The following is an 18483-nucleotide window of genomic DNA, read 5'->3' as shown; positions in this document are numbered from 1 at the left end:
ATGGCCTGAGAAAGTTTTTTGTATTCTGACTTTAAACTTAACTTAATGGCTCACCCTGTAAGGAGACATGCAGCAGCACCAATAACAAAATTAATAATACATTTGAATTATCTATGACATTAGAATGTAAACATGAACTCGTAAAATTTAGACATTGATCATTTATTATTTATTTATTTATTTCAAGTAATGTTTTCCAAGTCACACTGTGTACTGAAGTCGTATGAATTAAAATCTTGGACTTGTCTGTGGTCTTGACTTGGGTGTGTGTGAGATGACTTGGATTCAAAATCAGAATTTTTGGCTTACCCTTGAGGCTAAGCATTTGCGTGTGTGTTTATCCAGCTAATTCTTGTGAATCTGATGTACAGTGTGTTTTTCATTACATGTTGACACTTGTTTATGCCTGTCATGTCCTGTTTGCAGATTACAGGAGCTTACAGTTTGCACAGAAGATACCGTAGATGTCCACGACATAGAGCTTATTCAGTACATCAATGTTGACTGCTCCAAGTTAAAGAGATTACTGCAAGGTAAACCAATCTCTAATAATTAACAGATTTTCTTATTACATAGGAGACTTTTAGGCTCTGTTTGTCTTTTTTGTGTCTTCTTAAGAATCCTCTAAAATCATCTTATTTCCTATTAACACATGGCATCTGTGTCTGAACAGAAACTGTACTAAAATTTAAAGCTTTGAAGAAGCCTGCACAGCTCGCTGTCATCAACAGTTTGGAGAAGGTCTGTGAAAAATAGTTTTTATCTCTTTAGCAGTTCAGTAATGTAGCACATGTTCGATTAATAATTTGTCTGTCTTGGGTTTGCTGTTTTAGGCTTTCTGGAACTGGGTGGAGTTTTATCCTGATGAATTTACTATGCTCTACCAGAGACCACAGGCTGATATGGCGGGTGAGTTAATCAGAAGATTTACAGAGAGATTATATTTACAGATGAAGTCTTAATCCAGAAACACGCACTTTGTACATCCACATTGTTTTTGTTTTGTTTATAAGTGATTTGTGCTGATTTCTGTTTGTGCATGTTTAGACATTAATTATTTCTCTGGTAGTCTATGTCTGAGTGAGTTATTACAATGCATTAGACTTGGAATTCAAAACAGAACCAAAACGAATCCAAACTGGTATTTCTGATATGATATAAATAAATAATATAACAAGGCTGATCAATATGCAATGTTAAGAGGTTCAACTATTTAAACTATGGGGAGACACTGACCCACTCAGTTTTTCTTAGAGCAGTTTAAATTTCAAGCATTTGACTGTATTTCTGTTTAATTTCTTGACCTGTACAGAAAGCACAACAGCATGCATACATATCCTGTTGACGTGTTTATTAAAGTGGTCGTTATAATTACAGCAGACTTACTGACTCACTGAGACTTACTGACGTACTCTCACTGTAGTCCCCTTGAGTACAGTGGATTATAACCAGCTTATGCATACAGTACACTAAGTATGTGCTTTTAGACCGCATGCTTTTAAAGCATTTGGCACTTGTTTTTGTAAACATGCATCTACTTGTGCAGCATAGAACTCCGACCTTACACGTGGGTTTTTTTTGTGAGTTTTTTCCCCCCAGCCTTTATTAAAGCTAATCTATACAGTTCTCTATTTTACACAGACTCTGCAGAGAAGCTCTTTGACCTGGTAGACAGTTTTGCAGAGAGTGCTAAGAGGAAAGCTGCTGTGTGGCCGCTGCAAATTATCCTTCTCATTCTCTGTCCTGAGATCACACAGAGCATCTCTAAAGAAGTGGTGGAGGAGAGCAAGGCTAACAAGGTCAAAACTCATGCTCTCTCTTTCTGTACCTTTTATAATACACAAAAAAATTGATTACATGTTTCAACCATTTATCAGTTGTTATGCCTGTGACCATCTGTTGTACTGCAATACCATGGTGACTTACTATATGGTTACTTAAGGCAGCTTGTCTTACTTGCTGACTTCTTTGGTTCTATCTCAGTTCCATTAGTATCATTTGCTGTTTTCTGACCTTTATTGTGTCGGAAACTTTTGTTCTTTGCTTGTCTAGATTTCCGGAAGAGAGCATAGTTTCAGACAGACTCAGATTTATTTGAATGTGCTGTTTCCGTGCAGAAGTTGTTTTTGGAGAGTCTAAGGAAGGCTCTGGCTGGTCACAGTAGCAGCAAGCAGTTGACTGAGAGTGCAGCCATCGCCTGTGTAAAACTGTCTAAGGCCTGTACGTACATTAACTGGGAGGATCATTCTGTCATCTTCCTTCTGGTGCAGTCTATAGTGATAGACCTCAAAGTAAGTTTATCAGTGTGTGATGTTTTCCCGTCAAATCCATTTCCTGCACGAACCAAACTGTGAAAAAGATCTTTGTGTGTTGGTATGTATGCATGAGTTTAACCTCCGTCTTGTGTACGTGGACCCTCAGGCTCTCCTGTTTAACCCCACTAAGCCGTTCTCCAGGGGCACCGGGTGCCAGAGTGCTGACGTGGACCTGATGATCGACTGCTTTGTGTCCTGTTTCCGCATCAGCCCACACAACAACCAGCACTTCAAGGTCAGCTGTGCTCTCGCAGTGCTTACTCAATGCTGGCTTTCAAAGTACTGAATAATTTTTAAAACACACTGTACCGTGACTGGTCAAGGTGAAGTGATTAATTTGTAAATTAGGAACATTTGTATTGGTTAATTTTTAGATCTTTGTGTTTCTAGATCTAGTTTTGTTAGTATTATTGCTGTGCGTATGTTTTTGTAGGTAAACTCGCTTGTCACTTGTTTCAGGTCTGTCTGGCTTCCACCTGCCCACCCACCTTCCATTTTGTCCTGGTCAACTCTCTGCACAAAATCATTACTAATGTGAGTATAAATGCAAAAAAGGCAGATTACAGCAGTCATGTGGAAGAAATAGTTTTACACTGTGTACATTTATTGCAGTTTTCATTTTGTTTCCTTGTTCTTATCTTAATCTGCATTTCTTGAAAAGGGCATATTATGTGCTAAATAATTTTGAATGCTCATATAAAAATTCCAGGGGGCACGGTGGCTTAGTGGTTAGCACGTTCGCCTCACACCTCCAGGGTTGGGGGTTCGATTCCCGCCTCCACCTTGTGTGTGTGGAGTTTGCATGTTCTCCCCGTGCCTCGGGGGTTTCCTCCGGGTACTCCGGTTTCCTCCCTCGGTCCAAAAACATGCATGGTAGGTTGATTGGCATCTCTGGAAAATTGTCCGTAGTGTGTGATTGCGTGAGTGAATGAGAGTGTGTGTGTGCCCTGCGATGGGTTGGCACTCCGTCCAGGGTGTATCCTGCCTTGATGCCCGATGACGCCTGAGATAGTCACAGGCTCCCCGTGACCCGAGGTAGTTCGGATAAGTGGTAGAAATGAATATAAAAATTCCATTAACATATACCGGTTCGTTATAACAGTGAGCGTCAATGTGCAAGGTAGTTTACAGTTTAGACATATTGTGTCCTTCTTTTTAATGGTTTTAAACAACTTTAAACAACATACAAGGACTTTTGTTCTTGTTACCATCTCTGTTTTGTATCTTCCTCTGATGTACAGTCTCACTTGGATTGGTGGCCAAAGATTGACACAATCTACTGCTACTCTGGAGAACTGCGTGCCATGTTTTCAGAGACACAGACCAGAGTCATCCAGAGCCTTAGTGCCCACGCACCACTAAGGATGACTCCAGTGAGACATGCTCTCCTTCATACACTTGAATGTTTTATCATAAAGCACTACACAGTGCATGTCGAACTATACATGACTCTTTAAGTATGAGTTAGGTTTGGCTGAATAATTTACAGACTTCATTGTATTCATTCAATATGTTGGTAGCTTCACTCTTTACCATCTCTAACCTTCATCTTCACTTCCTATAAACCACACGAGCAATAAAATCACATTCATTTTGTGCATTCATTTTTCTACTTTTTCAAATGTTGACCAATTTGGGATACAGCCCAACATTTTAAATGGTTTTAAACATTAAATATTAAAACATTTTAGTAACAATTTTTAAGAGACATATGATAGGCACTTTTCAGATGAGTCTGTCTCTCCCGCAAACCCTAGTCAGTATATAAAAGAAAACAATTGTCAATTTCTCTCTCTACACGAAAGACCTGAGATAAATCCTTTAATAAGACTTTAATAAATCCATGGTACCTGTTCAGAATAATTTTAAATGAACTTCTAGAGAAGTATAAAAGTTTTTATAACAATTTTAACGGTGGTGTGAGAATGAATAATCAAAGAAATGTCAGCAGGGATATTCTTGGATAATTAGGAATATGTCTACATCCAGTGATTTACTTCTGAATGTTATCATACAGATTTTGATGAACTAAGTGTTAAGCATTGAAACATTGAACGTACATAAATATTTATTTTACAGAGTTTGACATTCAAAGAGAAGATGACCAGTCTGAAGTTTAAAGAAAAGTCTGCAGATCTGGACTCACGCTCTCTTCTTCTGGCCCTGGTTAAACTCATCCATGCTGATCCCAAACTAATGCTACATGTGAGTGTTTATCACCTGGTTCTGACACCCTGCTCACACTGACTTGCTAAATCACTAATGAAAGTCTAACAAAGCTGATGGCACTCCAGTAATGCTAATTATTCAGTTCAATACAGTTCGGGTGATGCGTATGGATACCCAATTTGATTGTAGCTTGTTGTTTTTGGAACAGCAATGCAACATGTAAGTAAATTTGTGTGCCTGTGTGTTGTATCAGAACCCTGGGAAGCAGGGCCAGGAGATTCAGAACAGCACAGCTGAACTCATCATAGGTCTGGTCCAGCTTGTGCCCCTGACCCATACTTCAGAGCTCTCCCAGGAAGCCATGGAGGTAAACGGCTATATTTCTTCAATTGTTGTGATTTATTTATTCATTGGTTTGTGAAGATGTTTTTCCCAATTTGTCAGTGTGTCATGTTTTTTTCCTGTTTGTGTTCCTCAGGCACTTTTGGTGTTGCATCAGCCTGAGACCATTGAGCTTTGGAACCCTGATGCACCAATTGAGACCTTCTGGGACATCAGGTAAATCATTCAGTAAACAGCCTATTCCCATTAGAATCAGTCAGAGCTGTACTGGGAAATGTGTGCTTAGGTGGGCTTGTCTTATTCTCTGAACCTCTCAGCTCTCAGGTCCTGTTCCTTATCTGTAAGAAATTGATTGGCCACCAAATGATCAACAGCACAGAGATCTTGAAGTGGCTGAGGGAGATTCTGATCTGCAGGAACAAGTTCCTCCTGAAGAACAAAGTGAGTGCACTGAACATGTACTCCTAACTTTTGCAGTTTGTGCATAGTTAATACTACTTGAATATGATTATAATCCTTATTCCCCAAAAGAGGACACTGCTTTTCAAATTACTGCAATGCTGTATTATCTGATATTAAGTAAAAAAAATATCTGTCCTCTGTCATAAGTTGCACTCGAACACACTGTGAAGATGTACGTATAGTCTACGACCGGAAAGTCAATATCCGGTATCGCTGAAAGAAAACCATATGTCTTTTGGGGCATATGTTTTCTGTCTGCAGTTCTGAGTTTTCCGTTTAACATTTTTGATTACATATACAGACTACTGCTGCCTCCTGCTATGACGAGTCATTTCCTGTTACACAAGAACAGATTGTACATGCTTACCTTCTATTAGATGTGAGCAATGATTTATGTGCAGATCTTTCCCCAATGATGTGAGGTGACAGAAAATGATCCTTAATCAACCTTGATCGGTGTTCGATCTTATCGTCTTTGTCTGTTTTATTTTATAATGATCTTCTTTTTGTGACCCTAAACCACAGGAGAGCGCCACACAGGGGAGTCTAATCCCCATCAGCAGACAAGCACAGACCAAGCTGGAAGTGTGCCTGTATTCATTTCTGTGGAGCCCAGACGCTGAGGCTGTGCTAGTGGCCATGTCCTGCTTCCGGCACCTGTGTGAGGAGGCGGACATCCGCTGCAGTGTGGACGAGCTGCCTGTACACACAGTCCTCCCAAACTACAATACTTTCATGGAGTTTGCCTCTGTCAGCAACATGATGGCCACAGGTCAGTTTTAGAACCAGCACAGAGGTCCATCCACATTTAGGTTAAATGTTTTGTGGAATCCTGGCATGAGCATTGTTGCTCATTTGGGGGAACGTGAACTCAGTACAGTGGCGTGGGAAGGTGTTTTTCATTTAAATGGAGTGGGAAGGTGTTTTTCATTTTCATCAAGTGCTTTCACTTTATATAGCAACCATAGGGTTTCTTCTTGTCTCCTCTTCTTCTTGATAAGATTTTTTTTGCATTGTTGGCACTTCTGTATATTGGTCAAGTGCATGAAAGTTTATTTTGTAGAATGATATTATTCTGCTCTTACTTCTCAGTTTGATCTTCTTGCCAATTTTCACTCTCCAAAAACATTTACACCATGCATTTAGTCTGTTAGGTTTCCCAGACAATCCTTTAAATAACATGCTTAATTATTCTGTCATTATTTAATAAGGATAAAATAACCAAAATTTTATTTGCATCTTCTTATGATGTTGCACCTTGTACCAATAGTGCATTTTTAGTTTTATTGGCCTTTTTTCTATATAAATTATGAAAATGTTCTTTCACCCCAAAACTGCAGGGGATGCAAATGTGTGCAGCTGACTGACTGTCAGTGTTTTTTTAACTCTGCCTGTGTGTGCATGTACAGGTCGCTCTACCTTACAGAAAAGAGTGATGGCCCTGTTAAGGAGGATAGAGCATCCTACAGCTGGCAATATAGAGGTGAACAGTACTTTTGTTTTAAGTTCACATAAGTTGCTTTAGCTTTTGATGGTCTTAACATTTATGCTTACCAACTTCAGGCTTGGGAGGACACACATGCTAAATGGGAACAAGCAACCAAACAAATTCTAAACCATCCAAAGAACAAAGTTGAAGATGGGCAAGTGAGTGACTTTGCATTTTTATTTCCACAAGATTTTTTTTTTTTTGCTTTAATACATTTCTGACACAAGGCTCCTCATACTTATTAGGAGTGGATCAACATGACGGGCTTCCTGTGTGCTCTGGGTGGAGTGTGTCTGCAGCAGCGCAGTACTCCCAGTCTTGGCACCTACAGCCCACCCATGGGGCCAATGAGTGAGCGCAAGGGCTCCATGATCTCCATGGGCTCGTGTGAAGTGAACAGTGAGACGCCCCTCAGCAGGTTCCTGGAGAGGCTGCTGTCCCTCATGGTGTGCACACATGAGAAAGTGGGTTTGCACATCCGCACCAATGTTAAAGATCTCCTGGGACTGGAGCTGAGCCCGGCTCTTTACTCTATGCTCTTCACCAAACTGCGCAACAGCATCGGACGTTTCTTTGACACCCAAGGGCCGGTTAGTCACATTAAATTAACACTTAATACATGTTAATAGCTGAAAATATTTGGTGTGGACACCGTTTTAATGAATGTAATTGTTAGGGTTTTTTATTATTATTATTTTTGCTCATTTTGTATATTTTTAGATATTTTATGGTTTTAAGCATATTATGTGTATGGCGTGGTGCTGTTGCACATGCTAAACTGGCTTCTACTTGAATGAATGTCTAAATGAAGATGCATTATTTATTTTCAGCACAAGGTGGCAGAGCTGTTTCTCTTTCAATTCAGTGATTTACGATTTTACAAAATGCTTTATGTGAAAGTTCTCTTAACTGACATTAGTCAATACATTAATTTACACGAACAGTGCACTACCTTCAGCTGTCATGCACAATAGTAACAAAGTTACTAGCACTTGAAGCTTGGTACCTGATTCTTAATTACTCATTTTTTAAAAGTAATAATCCTAACAAGCCAAGTAATCAGTGTTCATACTATATAATGAGTAAATCTGAACCACAGTGACCAAAAATGAAACAATACTTACTTACTAACAACATTTTTGAGTGTTTTATTGAGGTTGAACAGCTTATTTGAATTGGTTTATTAATATTGAAGTGTATGGTTATTTAATATAATATAATAACAATGGCAGGAAATTATTGTAGGTTTACATTAGTTCACATTACAATAACTTCAGTGTGTTTCTCTCATCAGGTGCCGATAAACGACACAAATACTTTATTTGTGGAGCAGACTATTGCCATCATGAAGAACCTCCTGGACAGCCACACTGAGGGCAGCTCTGAACACCTTGGTCAGGCCAGCATTGAGACCATGATGCTCAACTTGGTCAGGTCAGACCTGCTGAAATATAGTAATTTTCAACATTGCAGTTTAGTGCTGTGACAATAAGTCATTAATTCTGTACAAGTATGTAGTTCATTTGCACAGGTTATTGAAATCACTCTATTAATATTATTACATGTCAGAAAATAAAATAAAGTAATAATTATTTAGACAACAGTGATGTGGAATATCATTCAAAATTTAGCTTTGCTCGATTTAGCTTGTCTCTTGTAATGTCCTGGTGCATTTTCTCTTTGTCCCCATAGATACGTGCGCATTTTAGGGAACGGGGTTCATGCAATACAGATTAAGACTAAACTTTGTCAACTTGTGGAGGTTATGATGGAGCGCAGAGATGATCTCTCTTTCTGCCAAGAGATGAAATTCAGGTGAGGACCCTTTTAAATATATCTAGTACTCTGTTCAGTTTAAAGCTTTGAAATGTGTCCTTTATGATGTTCTCAGTAGTGGGTGATGACTAGTAAAGAGTCGTTGACGTGTCATAACGTGATTAAAACTTTGTAAAATATTTCATTCTTAGGAATAAGATGGTGGAGTATCTGACAGACTGGGTGATGGGCACCTCCAATCAGGCAGCAGATGATGATGTCAAATATCTCACCCGGTACAATTTCTAAATTTTCTTTATAATTTTTAATTTGCAACTTGACCTTCATAGTTCACACAAGTTCTTTGGTGTATTTGCTGCACAGAGATCTTGACCAGGCCAGTATGGAGGCAGTGGTATCTCTGTTGGCTGGTTTGCCGCTACAGCCTGAAGAAGGAGATGGAGTGGAGCTGATGGAGGCCAAGTCTCAGCTATTTTTGAAGTAGAAACATTGCCTTCTTTTAAGTTTCCATTTACAATATCCCTTTATTCGGTCTCATTAGTCTGTGTATGATGTGAACTATGATTTCAAGTTCTTTGTATTTTCTAAACTTGTTTATTTTGTCATTTTTGGACTACCATATTCGTTTAGACTTGTAAGACAAGTTTATATATAAAGAAATGGAACTATTATCTGTATTTTTAAACTACTGGATGATTATCTGTAGTCGTCACCTTTACATGAACTCTTTGTTGTTCTTCAGGTACTTCACTCTGTTCATGAACCTTCTGAATGACTGCAGTGAGGTTGAGGAAGATGGGCAACAGGTGGGCGAGAGAAAGCGTGGCATGTCCCGACGTCTTGCCTCACTACGCCACTGCACTGTACTTGCCATGTCCAACTTGCTCAATGCCAATGTGGACAGCGGCCTCATGCACTCTATAGGTCAGTGCTGACAAACACATAATTTGATAGTTTAGCATTGTTAAAAAGACAACCTCATGGTGCTTTTCAGTTGGTGTGAGCTGCAGTGGGGCAGTTAGATGCATTTTAATGATGCTGTGTTGACCCATTTTTTCTCGAATGAGCTTAGTTTCTTTCTGTCTATAGGACTGGGCTACCATAAAGACTTACAGACAAGAGCTACATTCATGGAGGTGCTGACAAAGATCCTGCAGCAAGGCACGGAGTTTGACACTTTGGCCGAGACTGTTTTGGCCGACCGCTTTGAGAGGCTGGTGGAGCTTGTCACCATGATGGGGGATCAGGGGGAGCTTCCTATTGCCATGGCTCTGGCCAATGTGGTGCCCTGCTCTCAGTGGGTATGTAATCTCTGTACACTTTCAAGGGTCAGTGGAAACCAAGTTTGGAATGGATATTAAGAGTTTGTTGGTGTCATCGGCAGGATGAGCTAGCCAGGGTTTTGGTGACGCTGTTTGACTCCAGGCACCTGCTCTATCAGCTGCTCTGGAATATGTTCTCTAAAGAGGTGGAGCTGGCTGATTCCATGCAGACTCTCTTCAGAGGCAACAGTCTGGCTAGCAAGATCATGACCTTCTGCTTTAAGGTAAATTGATGCTAATAAATTGACCTACAAAGCAATGTCCTGCAAAGCACTCTTAGATAAAAAGAACCACTACAAAAGAAAGTTTAAAAAAAAAAAATGTCAAAATGCGAAGAAAGAAAAAATTCTAATTAACAGCCAACAGTAGTCGAGTATAATGTGGATTATATTGTGGATAATATGACTAGGACATATTATAAACTATAAACATTAGTGAGGAAAGCAAGCTAATTGCACTTTTATTATCCAATAAATACTGTTCATCAAGCAATAATGAGGGCTCCTCTGTTGGACATGCTTCTGCATTGAGGAATTTTAGTTCCTGATACAGTCATTTAAGATGAGCAACCAGCTCATCCATAGAATTGCATTTCAAGAATTATTACCTCAAATAGATTGAGTTCCAATTCCATCACTATATAGTGCACTGCTGGTTTCTTGAACAAGGCCTTTAAATTGACTATTAAGTCACTGTAAATAAGAGAATATATCAAGTGAGAATTGTGAAGCTTAGGAAACATAAAAAAAATGCAAATATACAGTTAGAAGATTAAAGCTGATTTTCTTTTTATTGCAGCACTAAACAGCACTAACATGAATTCTAAGGTGAAATATAGTTTAAACAAAAGTCTTAATAGTCGAATAAGTTAGACTTACACTTAAATAGATAGATTGATCATTCTGATATGTATACCGGCAATGTCATTAGTACTAGGAGTTCATATATCTCAACTCTGCACAAAGGACTGCTTAACCAAAGCATTTGATTGTCCTTACTTATGCAGGTGTATGGAGCTGCTTATCTTCAGAAGCTGCTTGAGCCTCTGATGCGAGGTGTCATCACATCTCCAGAGTGGCAGCACATCAGCTTTGAGGTTGACCCCACCAGGTACATCTGCACTAGTACATGCAAATGAAGTGTAGCCCATCTTTGCAAATTTCTCCACTGTGGGATGAATAAATGATTATCTTATCTGAAAATCTTACAGCAAGCTGAGATGCATTCACATTTTTTCACGATTTTTGTAGTAATGCATTTTATTGCAATCATCTTTATTTCTTTTTTGTAGACTAGAACCTCCTGAAAACCTGGAGGAGAACCAGCGAAACCTGCTGCAGATCACAGACCGTTTCTTTCTGGCCATCATTAACTCTTCTAGCGAGTTTCCTCCTCAGCTGAGAAGTGTATGCCACTGTTTGTATCAGGTATGCTCTGCTCTGTCCTCACCCACGCTACCTGGCACATCATACCAAGCTACCTCACACTTGCTACCACATCACTCTGCTATCGGCTGCACTCGATATGGAGAGCACGCTTAAAAACTGCACTAACTGAAGCACTCACCCAGTTTTCCTGCCTCCATTTTATACACATGCAGCATAAAGCCTTGTATAGTGTTGTGTGTGTGTGTGTCTGTTAGCATCACATTTTGTAGCTATTAGTTTGGGATTTGTTAGGCAGGCATAGGCTACTACATAGGGTATTTCTATTCAGCACCAATCTACCCTTTCACTCATGTATGCTATAATGTAATTTCCAAAAGCTTGCATATAACTTAAAAAAAGAAGATATTACTTAATGTTCTTCAGTGAAATGTGTATTAACATGAATATTTGAAGCCTGTTAATGTAAACTGTAAACCTCCTCCATTTAATTGTACTGTGTTGCGCTAGGCCTTGCACACCTAAAATGGAGATTTGGCAACACTGATCAGCATGTCACATGTGTTAAAGCACTCAGTCAGATTACATGCAAGTGGTTAGTTACCCTCTGTACTTTTTACAAAAAGTTACCTTAATGGCCACCTCTTGCACAGAAACCTGTAACGATTCAACCCCTGGTCTGGCACATTCATATGTTTGGTTTGGTTGAAACTGCAGGGGAAGTAACCTGGCAGCAGCTGTAGGGCTGCATAGAGTGTGCAATGTGTGAAAAGCCTGAAAGCAGATGTTTGTGAACAGGAAGACCTGGCTAAAGCCCCAACACCTACTGCCTGTTTCCTTTCTGTTTTCACTATGCATACTCTTCTCATCCAGCAGTCACTCATTCACCCGTCTGTTACTCTATGCTTTGCATTCACCAACGCATTAATTTTTTTATAAAGGTTGCCTTCTCAGGAAAAACTCAGTTTGACACCTTGTGGTTTCTTCTAATTTTGTATTTAAATAATATATAACATTTGTATGTTTTAAATCTTTGACTTTGTTTTTAGTAGTTGTTTTTACTAGTTGTTCTGTAGTAAATAAGTTTTACAACATAGCTAAGGAATTAGGCCTAAGTAGATGGTAAGTAATGACTGAAACCTAACGTTAAACCTTACAGTAAAACCTAGCATCCGTACAACTCACATGTGCTTCAGATTTCCGAACCATTAAGCTCAGATGGAGATCTCTCCTGTATGTGTTTGCATTATGGCTGTGTGCGCTGTGCTTAATGTTGTGTAGCCGCTACTGTGACTTCTGTGCCCATCTCTGCCCTGTAGGCTACTTGCCACTCCCTACTGAATAAAGCCACTGTTAAAGAAAAAAAGGAAAACAAAAAATCCGTAAGTCACCCAGAACTTTAATTTTTTCCTAGCCACCATTTTTTTATTCATTCTGGAAATCAGCAATTTATTTTGTTCCTTTTTTGGCTTTTTTTGCCTTAAACATGTTCATAAGCAACATGGCCCTACTAACCTCTTACTAACTTCAAAGTCATGGTTGAAACAGCATAGCTGTTTGGATCACCAGCATCCTGAGCCCTTCAGGTCTGGTTTGTGATGTTGAGAGGGTTGGCTGTGTGGAGGGCCAATGGGATTTGTCTGTATACAGATGAGGTTGACCATTGACTAGATATTCTCCATAACATAGGAGCCATCACCTCTGCCATGGATATCCTTGCACACCAGGAGAAAATAACGAATGAAACCAGATTGCCCAAAAGTCATGTCATTTTACTGACCTCAGTATAATCTCCCTGCTGTGGAAGATCAATGAACTGAGTGTATTATCATTAAACACCAAATAATTGCTAACCATTGAGAATTATAAACATGAATAACACTCTGATTTGTACTCTGAATAGAATCTGGCTTTAAACTTCTTGTTTTTATTTTTGTCTGTTAAAAAGGGTCACAGTTTCAAAGTAGCTGACTAACGACCTTATACTTGGTGTGCAATTAAATAAAACGTGCTGTGTTGGTAATCTGTATTGGTGTGGTGAATATTCTTACTGTGTGTGTGTGTGTTTGTGTATATATATGTATTTTTTATATTTATATATATATATATAATATAAAATATATACACACACATGCATATATGCTCTCCGTCTACTTTTGGTACAACTGCAAATTCATGCAATTATCAAATCATCCAATCATACCGCAGAAATCTAACAATGCAAACAGGCATTCCATTTTCACGTGAAACATCAGAATGAAGTGCCATGGATATCGGTAATAGATAGGCTGGTTTGAATATTTCAGAAACTGCTGAACTCCTAGGCATTTTAAAAACAACAGTTAAGAGTTTACACAAAATTGTGTGGAAAAAAAAACAGATTACTGAGTGAGTAATAGTTCTGTCGATGGAAATGTCTTAATAAGAAATGTCAGCAGAAAATGGCCATATTTCCTGCTAGGAAAGCTTGTAGTAATTCAGTCAGTACATTTACAGCATTTAACAGACGCCCTTATCCAGAGCGACTTACATTTTTCTCATTTTTTTTATACAACTGAGCAATTTGAGGGTTGAGGGTTAAGGGCCTTGCTCAGGGGCCCGGCAGTAGCAGCTCGGTGGACGTAGGAATCGAACTCACAACCTTAAGATTGGTAGCCCAACACCTTAACCACTAGGCTACCACATCCCACAGAAGTTAGTCATGCTGAGCAGAAAATCATCTTAAACATCTAACCTTGCATTTGAAGGGCTACAACATTTTTCAGTCCTTACTGATACGTAATCTTGCATAGTTTTAGTGAGTCTGTGCCTATGATGGCCTTGTTGTACCACATCCACCTCAATGTGTTGTGCATTCCGAGATCCTTTTCTGCTCACTATAATTGGAAAGAGTGTTTGAGTTACTATAGACTTGCATAGCTATACCAGCTCAGTCATCTCCTTTCAGCCTATAGGTGCTCTTCAAACAGGGTTTTTTTTTTTCTTTTTTCTTTTAAAGAACCCACGAGTCTGTGTGAAGTTTGTAGATTGTTGTGTGTGAAATTCCAAGGAGCTCAGCAGCTTAAATATGCAAACCATTGATCTAATACCAACCACCATAATGGTACCAAAGTCGCAGAGATCACATTTTGCCTTTGTTGTAATGTTTGATGTTTACTTGCATTGTGTTGCTGCTGATTATGTAAATGCATGAACGACCAATTGCTTCTAATAAAGATGGCGGTGAGAATATATTCTAATTTTTATTATTATTTTGTTATTTAGATATTTTCTAGAAATCGTGTATACACAGCTCGTCTAGGGGGAAAAATGCATTGCATGAATGTTTCACACTTTCCCACACTTGCATTTCTTGTCTCTGGTTGGTTACCATGTTTTCTCCACCACATCCCTTTTAAAATGTTTGAGTGTATCATTTAAGCATAGAATTTCTATTGGAATATATAGTCACTTTTTACTGCCAGTTTCTTCAGTGTATGTTTTCATTATCTGCTTATTTAAAACACAAGTTTCACCATGCCTCATAGATCTGTAAGGCAGAAACCTGTTGTGAACAAATGTTTTTTTTAACAGTAAAAATTTTAGAAGTGTTTTCATTTAATAGGCTTCTGCTTCTACAAACGTGGTCAAATAAATCTATTATTCTACAATACAATCTGTGGACTTTTAATTATACCATTGTGTAAGCCTATATATTTTGTAGCCAGAGTACTTGTCTGTTATATAGTTGGCTGCTCGGGTTTAAATCACAATGATACCACAGCCATTCATGCCTTTTGTGCTAAGGCAGCAAAAGTTTGGCCTAACTCGCTGTCCAGCCATAGTGACTGGCCAGTCGTTAGTGTCTATGACTTTTTCCATGCAGAAGAGGGCAGATAGCACTTTCCTTCAAGTGTGTTACACTGATCTGTGTTGCAGAATGAGCAGCAGATTAAAAAGCTGTGGTTGAGAGGTTTCACATGATTTAGCGGAAGCACATGATGTACCTAGCCCTTCTGGTTGGTAACTGTTATATGAAAGTTTTAACTATGCAGACCTGTCGTTTTTTTTATTTATCTTGTGATTTCTTGTCTGATCATCTTACATTCTTATTTGCTTTTTGCTTCAAATTCACTGGGCATTGTCTAACTTCTTGATTCATTCCATATCTTTCATTAACTGCTTTTATTTTCCCCATCTGCAGCAAAACACTGCTCACCGTCTCTATGGTATAATGTCTGTTTGGCCATCTAACTATGGGATTCTTTATTGTTTTATTGATCTTTGAATAATAAATGTATTTTGTAGCTTAATTAACTTGAAAGTTAAAAAAAACTGGTTTAGCTTTGGTAGGTCTTGAGGTATTTTGTGAACATCAGGGCCAGAGAAAACTGTCTTTCTTTCTCTGCTAATTTCACTTTCCTTACCTAAACTTTTCCCCTTCTTTCTCTTTCCTTCCTCAACATTCTCCATTCACTGTGTCCATACAGGTAGTGAGCCAGCGATTTCCCCAGAACAGCATTGGTGCCGTTGGTAGTGCCATGTTTCTGCGCTTCATTAACCCTGCCATAGTCTCTCCATACGAGGCAGGCATCTTGGAAAAGAAGCCTCCTCCTCGGATTGAGCGGGGCCTCAAACTAATGTCTAAGGTAAGGCATATATCCAAGTACATGAGTTGCAGTGTGGTCATGCCTTATCTAAATGATTGCTAATCACTGTTTTTTTTCTCTCTCACAGATACTGCAGAGTATTGCCAATCATGTTCTTTTTACCAAAGAAGAGCATATGAGGCCATTTAATGATTTTGTGAAAAACAACTTTGAGGCAGCAAGGAGGTATGTATGTGTGTGCACAAAGGTCATTATTCACATGGTCCTACAGTCGGTTTTCTGTAGGAATTTAAAAATTGGTGAGACACAATTCATACTGAGCAAATTTGAGTTAGTACTGACCATGTGACCGGCACAAAGTACCATCCTAGCATGCAGATGTATGCAATACAAGTTTACAGAGGAGGCAGTTGGAGTGTGAAGGCTTAGTTTAAAGATTCATACACCCTTGATTGCCTTTGAGAGATTAAAACTATATTCATGCTTCGATGTCTTCAAATGTACTGTTTATAACCTGTAGTTGCTTATTCCTTGTGCAGATTTTTCTTGGACATAGCATCTGACTCTCCTCCAAGTGATTCAGTCAATCATAGCCTGTCCTTCATTAGTGATGGTAATGTGCTCGCCTTGCATCGTCTGCTCTGGAACAACCAGGAGAGGATTGGGCAGTATTTATCCAGTAACAGGTGTGTTAACACACTGGATGAGAAATAAATTATTAAAAGTAACAATAACGTGCAGATTCAAAATTATGCTTGAGGAAAGAATAGCATTTTCTATGCATCCTGTTTAGTTAGTCAACACACTTGATTATAAATAAAAATATTAAAACATATAGTTTTAAATAAGCATTGATCATGTACAGACTAGCAGGTTGTATTTAAGATTATTTGATTTCCCATCACGTTTCTTGGCCTCAAATGTTCCTCCAGTTTCTTGGTGTTATCTCTATTCCTCTTCTCTTAAATGACTTTGTGCTTTAAACAGTACAGGCTGCTTGCATTTCTGCTTTTTTGTTAAACGGACCTTTTGCTATACATTTTCCAGAGGCAGAAATATACTCAAAAAACTGCTTGTTCTTCAGTGTAATTGTTTGCAAGTATATCATTTGATAGCTTAATGCATTTTATTTATTTGTATTCACAAGGACAAGGATGCACTAAATCTGATTTTGTTTGTGTGCGCGCTTGTCAGGGACCACAAGGCTGTTGGTAGGAGACCCTTTGATAAAATGGCTACACTCCTGGCATATCTTGGCCCCCCTGAGCACAAACCTGTAGCAGATACTCACTGGTCCAGTCTCAATCTCACCAGTTCCAAGTTTGAGGAGTTCATGACCAGGTAATTCTCTGCTAGCTCTGTGCCCACTGTAGCTTTCATGCTACAATTTTCTCTCTTTTAATATGTATTATGTACAATTTTATGGGATGCAGGTAGAATGCAACCAGTTTGGGGACAAAAGCAAACAAATAAACACGAAAAAACACATTTCCTCCAAAGGTGGTTTCCCCTTACCACAGACGGTACATAGTAAATAGTAAAGCAAATAGATGAGATTGACACAATAGCTTAAATAACTTATCTGATATAATCTGAAGGCAGAAGTGGTGGCAGTGTTTTTATAGCTACAGGGTGAGTGTCATGTGAGATGCCCTTTTTTTTTTCACTTCAGCACAAAAGCTGTGGCTTCTTCAGTAGAGAAAGCAGCCTCTGAATACTAAAGATTTTTAGACTCACAGTACATTAAGATCTAGTTCTGAAGGTCATGTCCCAACTTGAAATTGGCACGAAAGCCTTTCTGCTTGCACAGTTTCCCATCAAATATAAAAGAAAATGAGCTAAGTCAAGTTCTTTTTAAACCATCTGCAATAACACATCTAAATTGTAGGACTGTCACTTTAACTCTGGACTTGCACAGCACAGTGCAACTTTATACACACCATAATGCACATGGGGGGACAAAGCATTTCACTGCATGTCGTACTCTGTATATATGTGTGTGTATGTGACATAAAATTTGATTTGAATCTGTTACAATATTTTTGGGAATCAATAGCAACACTTGGTAACACTGAGACTGATGTGAAGGTGCTTCATTTCTGTTAAATAACGTAGTAATTTTGGTACTTGGAAAATGGGATACATCTAAGCTCATTCACTGTGCTACTGTTACTGAAACCCAGCCATTAAATGCAACTGTCCAGTCAAAGTGTAGTCATAAATGTTTTTTTGTTTTTGTTTGTTTTCCTCAGGCACCAGGTCCATGAAAAAGAAGAATTCAAAGCTCTGAAGACACTAAATATCTTTTACCAGGCAGGAACATCTAAGAATGGCAACCCTGTCTTCTATTACATTGCTCGAAGGTAAGATATTGATGCTTGTTATACTGTTAATTCATCTCATAAAACGCTCACAGACCACTTGAGACATCAGACTTATGATAAAGCTGTATGTATTATGGTTTTATTTCTATACTTGAAAAAAACCTATCCAGTGTAGTCACATTACAAATAATATCCAGCGTAGACACATTTGCTCTCTGTTGTTATAACCCTGACTAGCAGCAAAGCTAGGTTTGGGTAGCCCTTGTTTCACCAGTCAGAGATTGAGAGGAAAATAAAGTGCTAAATACAT

At 38.7% G+C, this 18483-nt stretch overlaps 1 protein-coding gene across 2 annotated transcripts in view; it reads left to right on the top strand.

Annotated features, from left to right (window-relative positions):
* The window catches only part of nf1a (neurofibromin 1a), a 56398-nt gene that overhangs the window by 5642 nt on the left and 32273 nt on the right, over positions 1-18483 (top strand). For both annotated transcript variants that reach the window (XM_060888480.1, XM_060888479.1), the window contains exons 5-35: positions 427-533; positions 674-741; positions 834-909; positions 1642-1799; positions 2118-2291; positions 2422-2550; positions 2775-2849; positions 3557-3688; positions 4395-4520; positions 4738-4851; positions 4963-5042; positions 5144-5267; positions 5814-6060; positions 6698-6771; positions 6852-6935; positions 7023-7367; positions 8072-8211; positions 8470-8592; positions 8745-8828; positions 8917-9033; positions 9296-9477; positions 9643-9854; positions 9938-10099; positions 10882-10985; positions 11167-11302; positions 12580-12642; positions 15730-15888; positions 15977-16074; positions 16389-16535; positions 17044-17190; positions 18102-18212. In XM_060888480.1, coding sequence (XP_060744463.1) covers positions 427-533; positions 674-741; positions 834-909; positions 1642-1799; positions 2118-2291; positions 2422-2550; positions 2775-2849; positions 3557-3688; positions 4395-4520; positions 4738-4851; positions 4963-5042; positions 5144-5267; positions 5814-6060; positions 6698-6771; positions 6852-6935; positions 7023-7367; positions 8072-8211; positions 8470-8592; positions 8745-8828; positions 8917-9033; positions 9296-9477; positions 9643-9854; positions 9938-10099; positions 10882-10985; positions 11167-11302; positions 12580-12642; positions 15730-15888; positions 15977-16074; positions 16389-16535; positions 17044-17190; positions 18102-18212 — 4098 coding nt within the window. The remainder of the gene's footprint in view (positions 1-426; positions 534-673; positions 742-833; positions 910-1641; positions 1800-2117; positions 2292-2421; positions 2551-2774; positions 2850-3556; positions 3689-4394; positions 4521-4737; positions 4852-4962; positions 5043-5143; positions 5268-5813; positions 6061-6697; positions 6772-6851; positions 6936-7022; positions 7368-8071; positions 8212-8469; positions 8593-8744; positions 8829-8916; positions 9034-9295; positions 9478-9642; positions 9855-9937; positions 10100-10881; positions 10986-11166; positions 11303-12579; positions 12643-15729; positions 15889-15976; positions 16075-16388; positions 16536-17043; positions 17191-18101; positions 18213-18483) is intronic.

The sequence above is a fragment of the Tachysurus vachellii genome, chromosome 15, assembly GCF_030014155.1.
Source record: "Tachysurus vachellii isolate PV-2020 chromosome 15, HZAU_Pvac_v1, whole genome shotgun sequence".
Taxonomy (NCBI): domain Eukaryota; kingdom Metazoa; phylum Chordata; class Actinopteri; order Siluriformes; family Bagridae; genus Tachysurus; species Tachysurus vachellii.
Note: the sequence above shows the minus strand (reverse complement) of the source record. Positions and strands in the feature narration are given on the sequence as shown.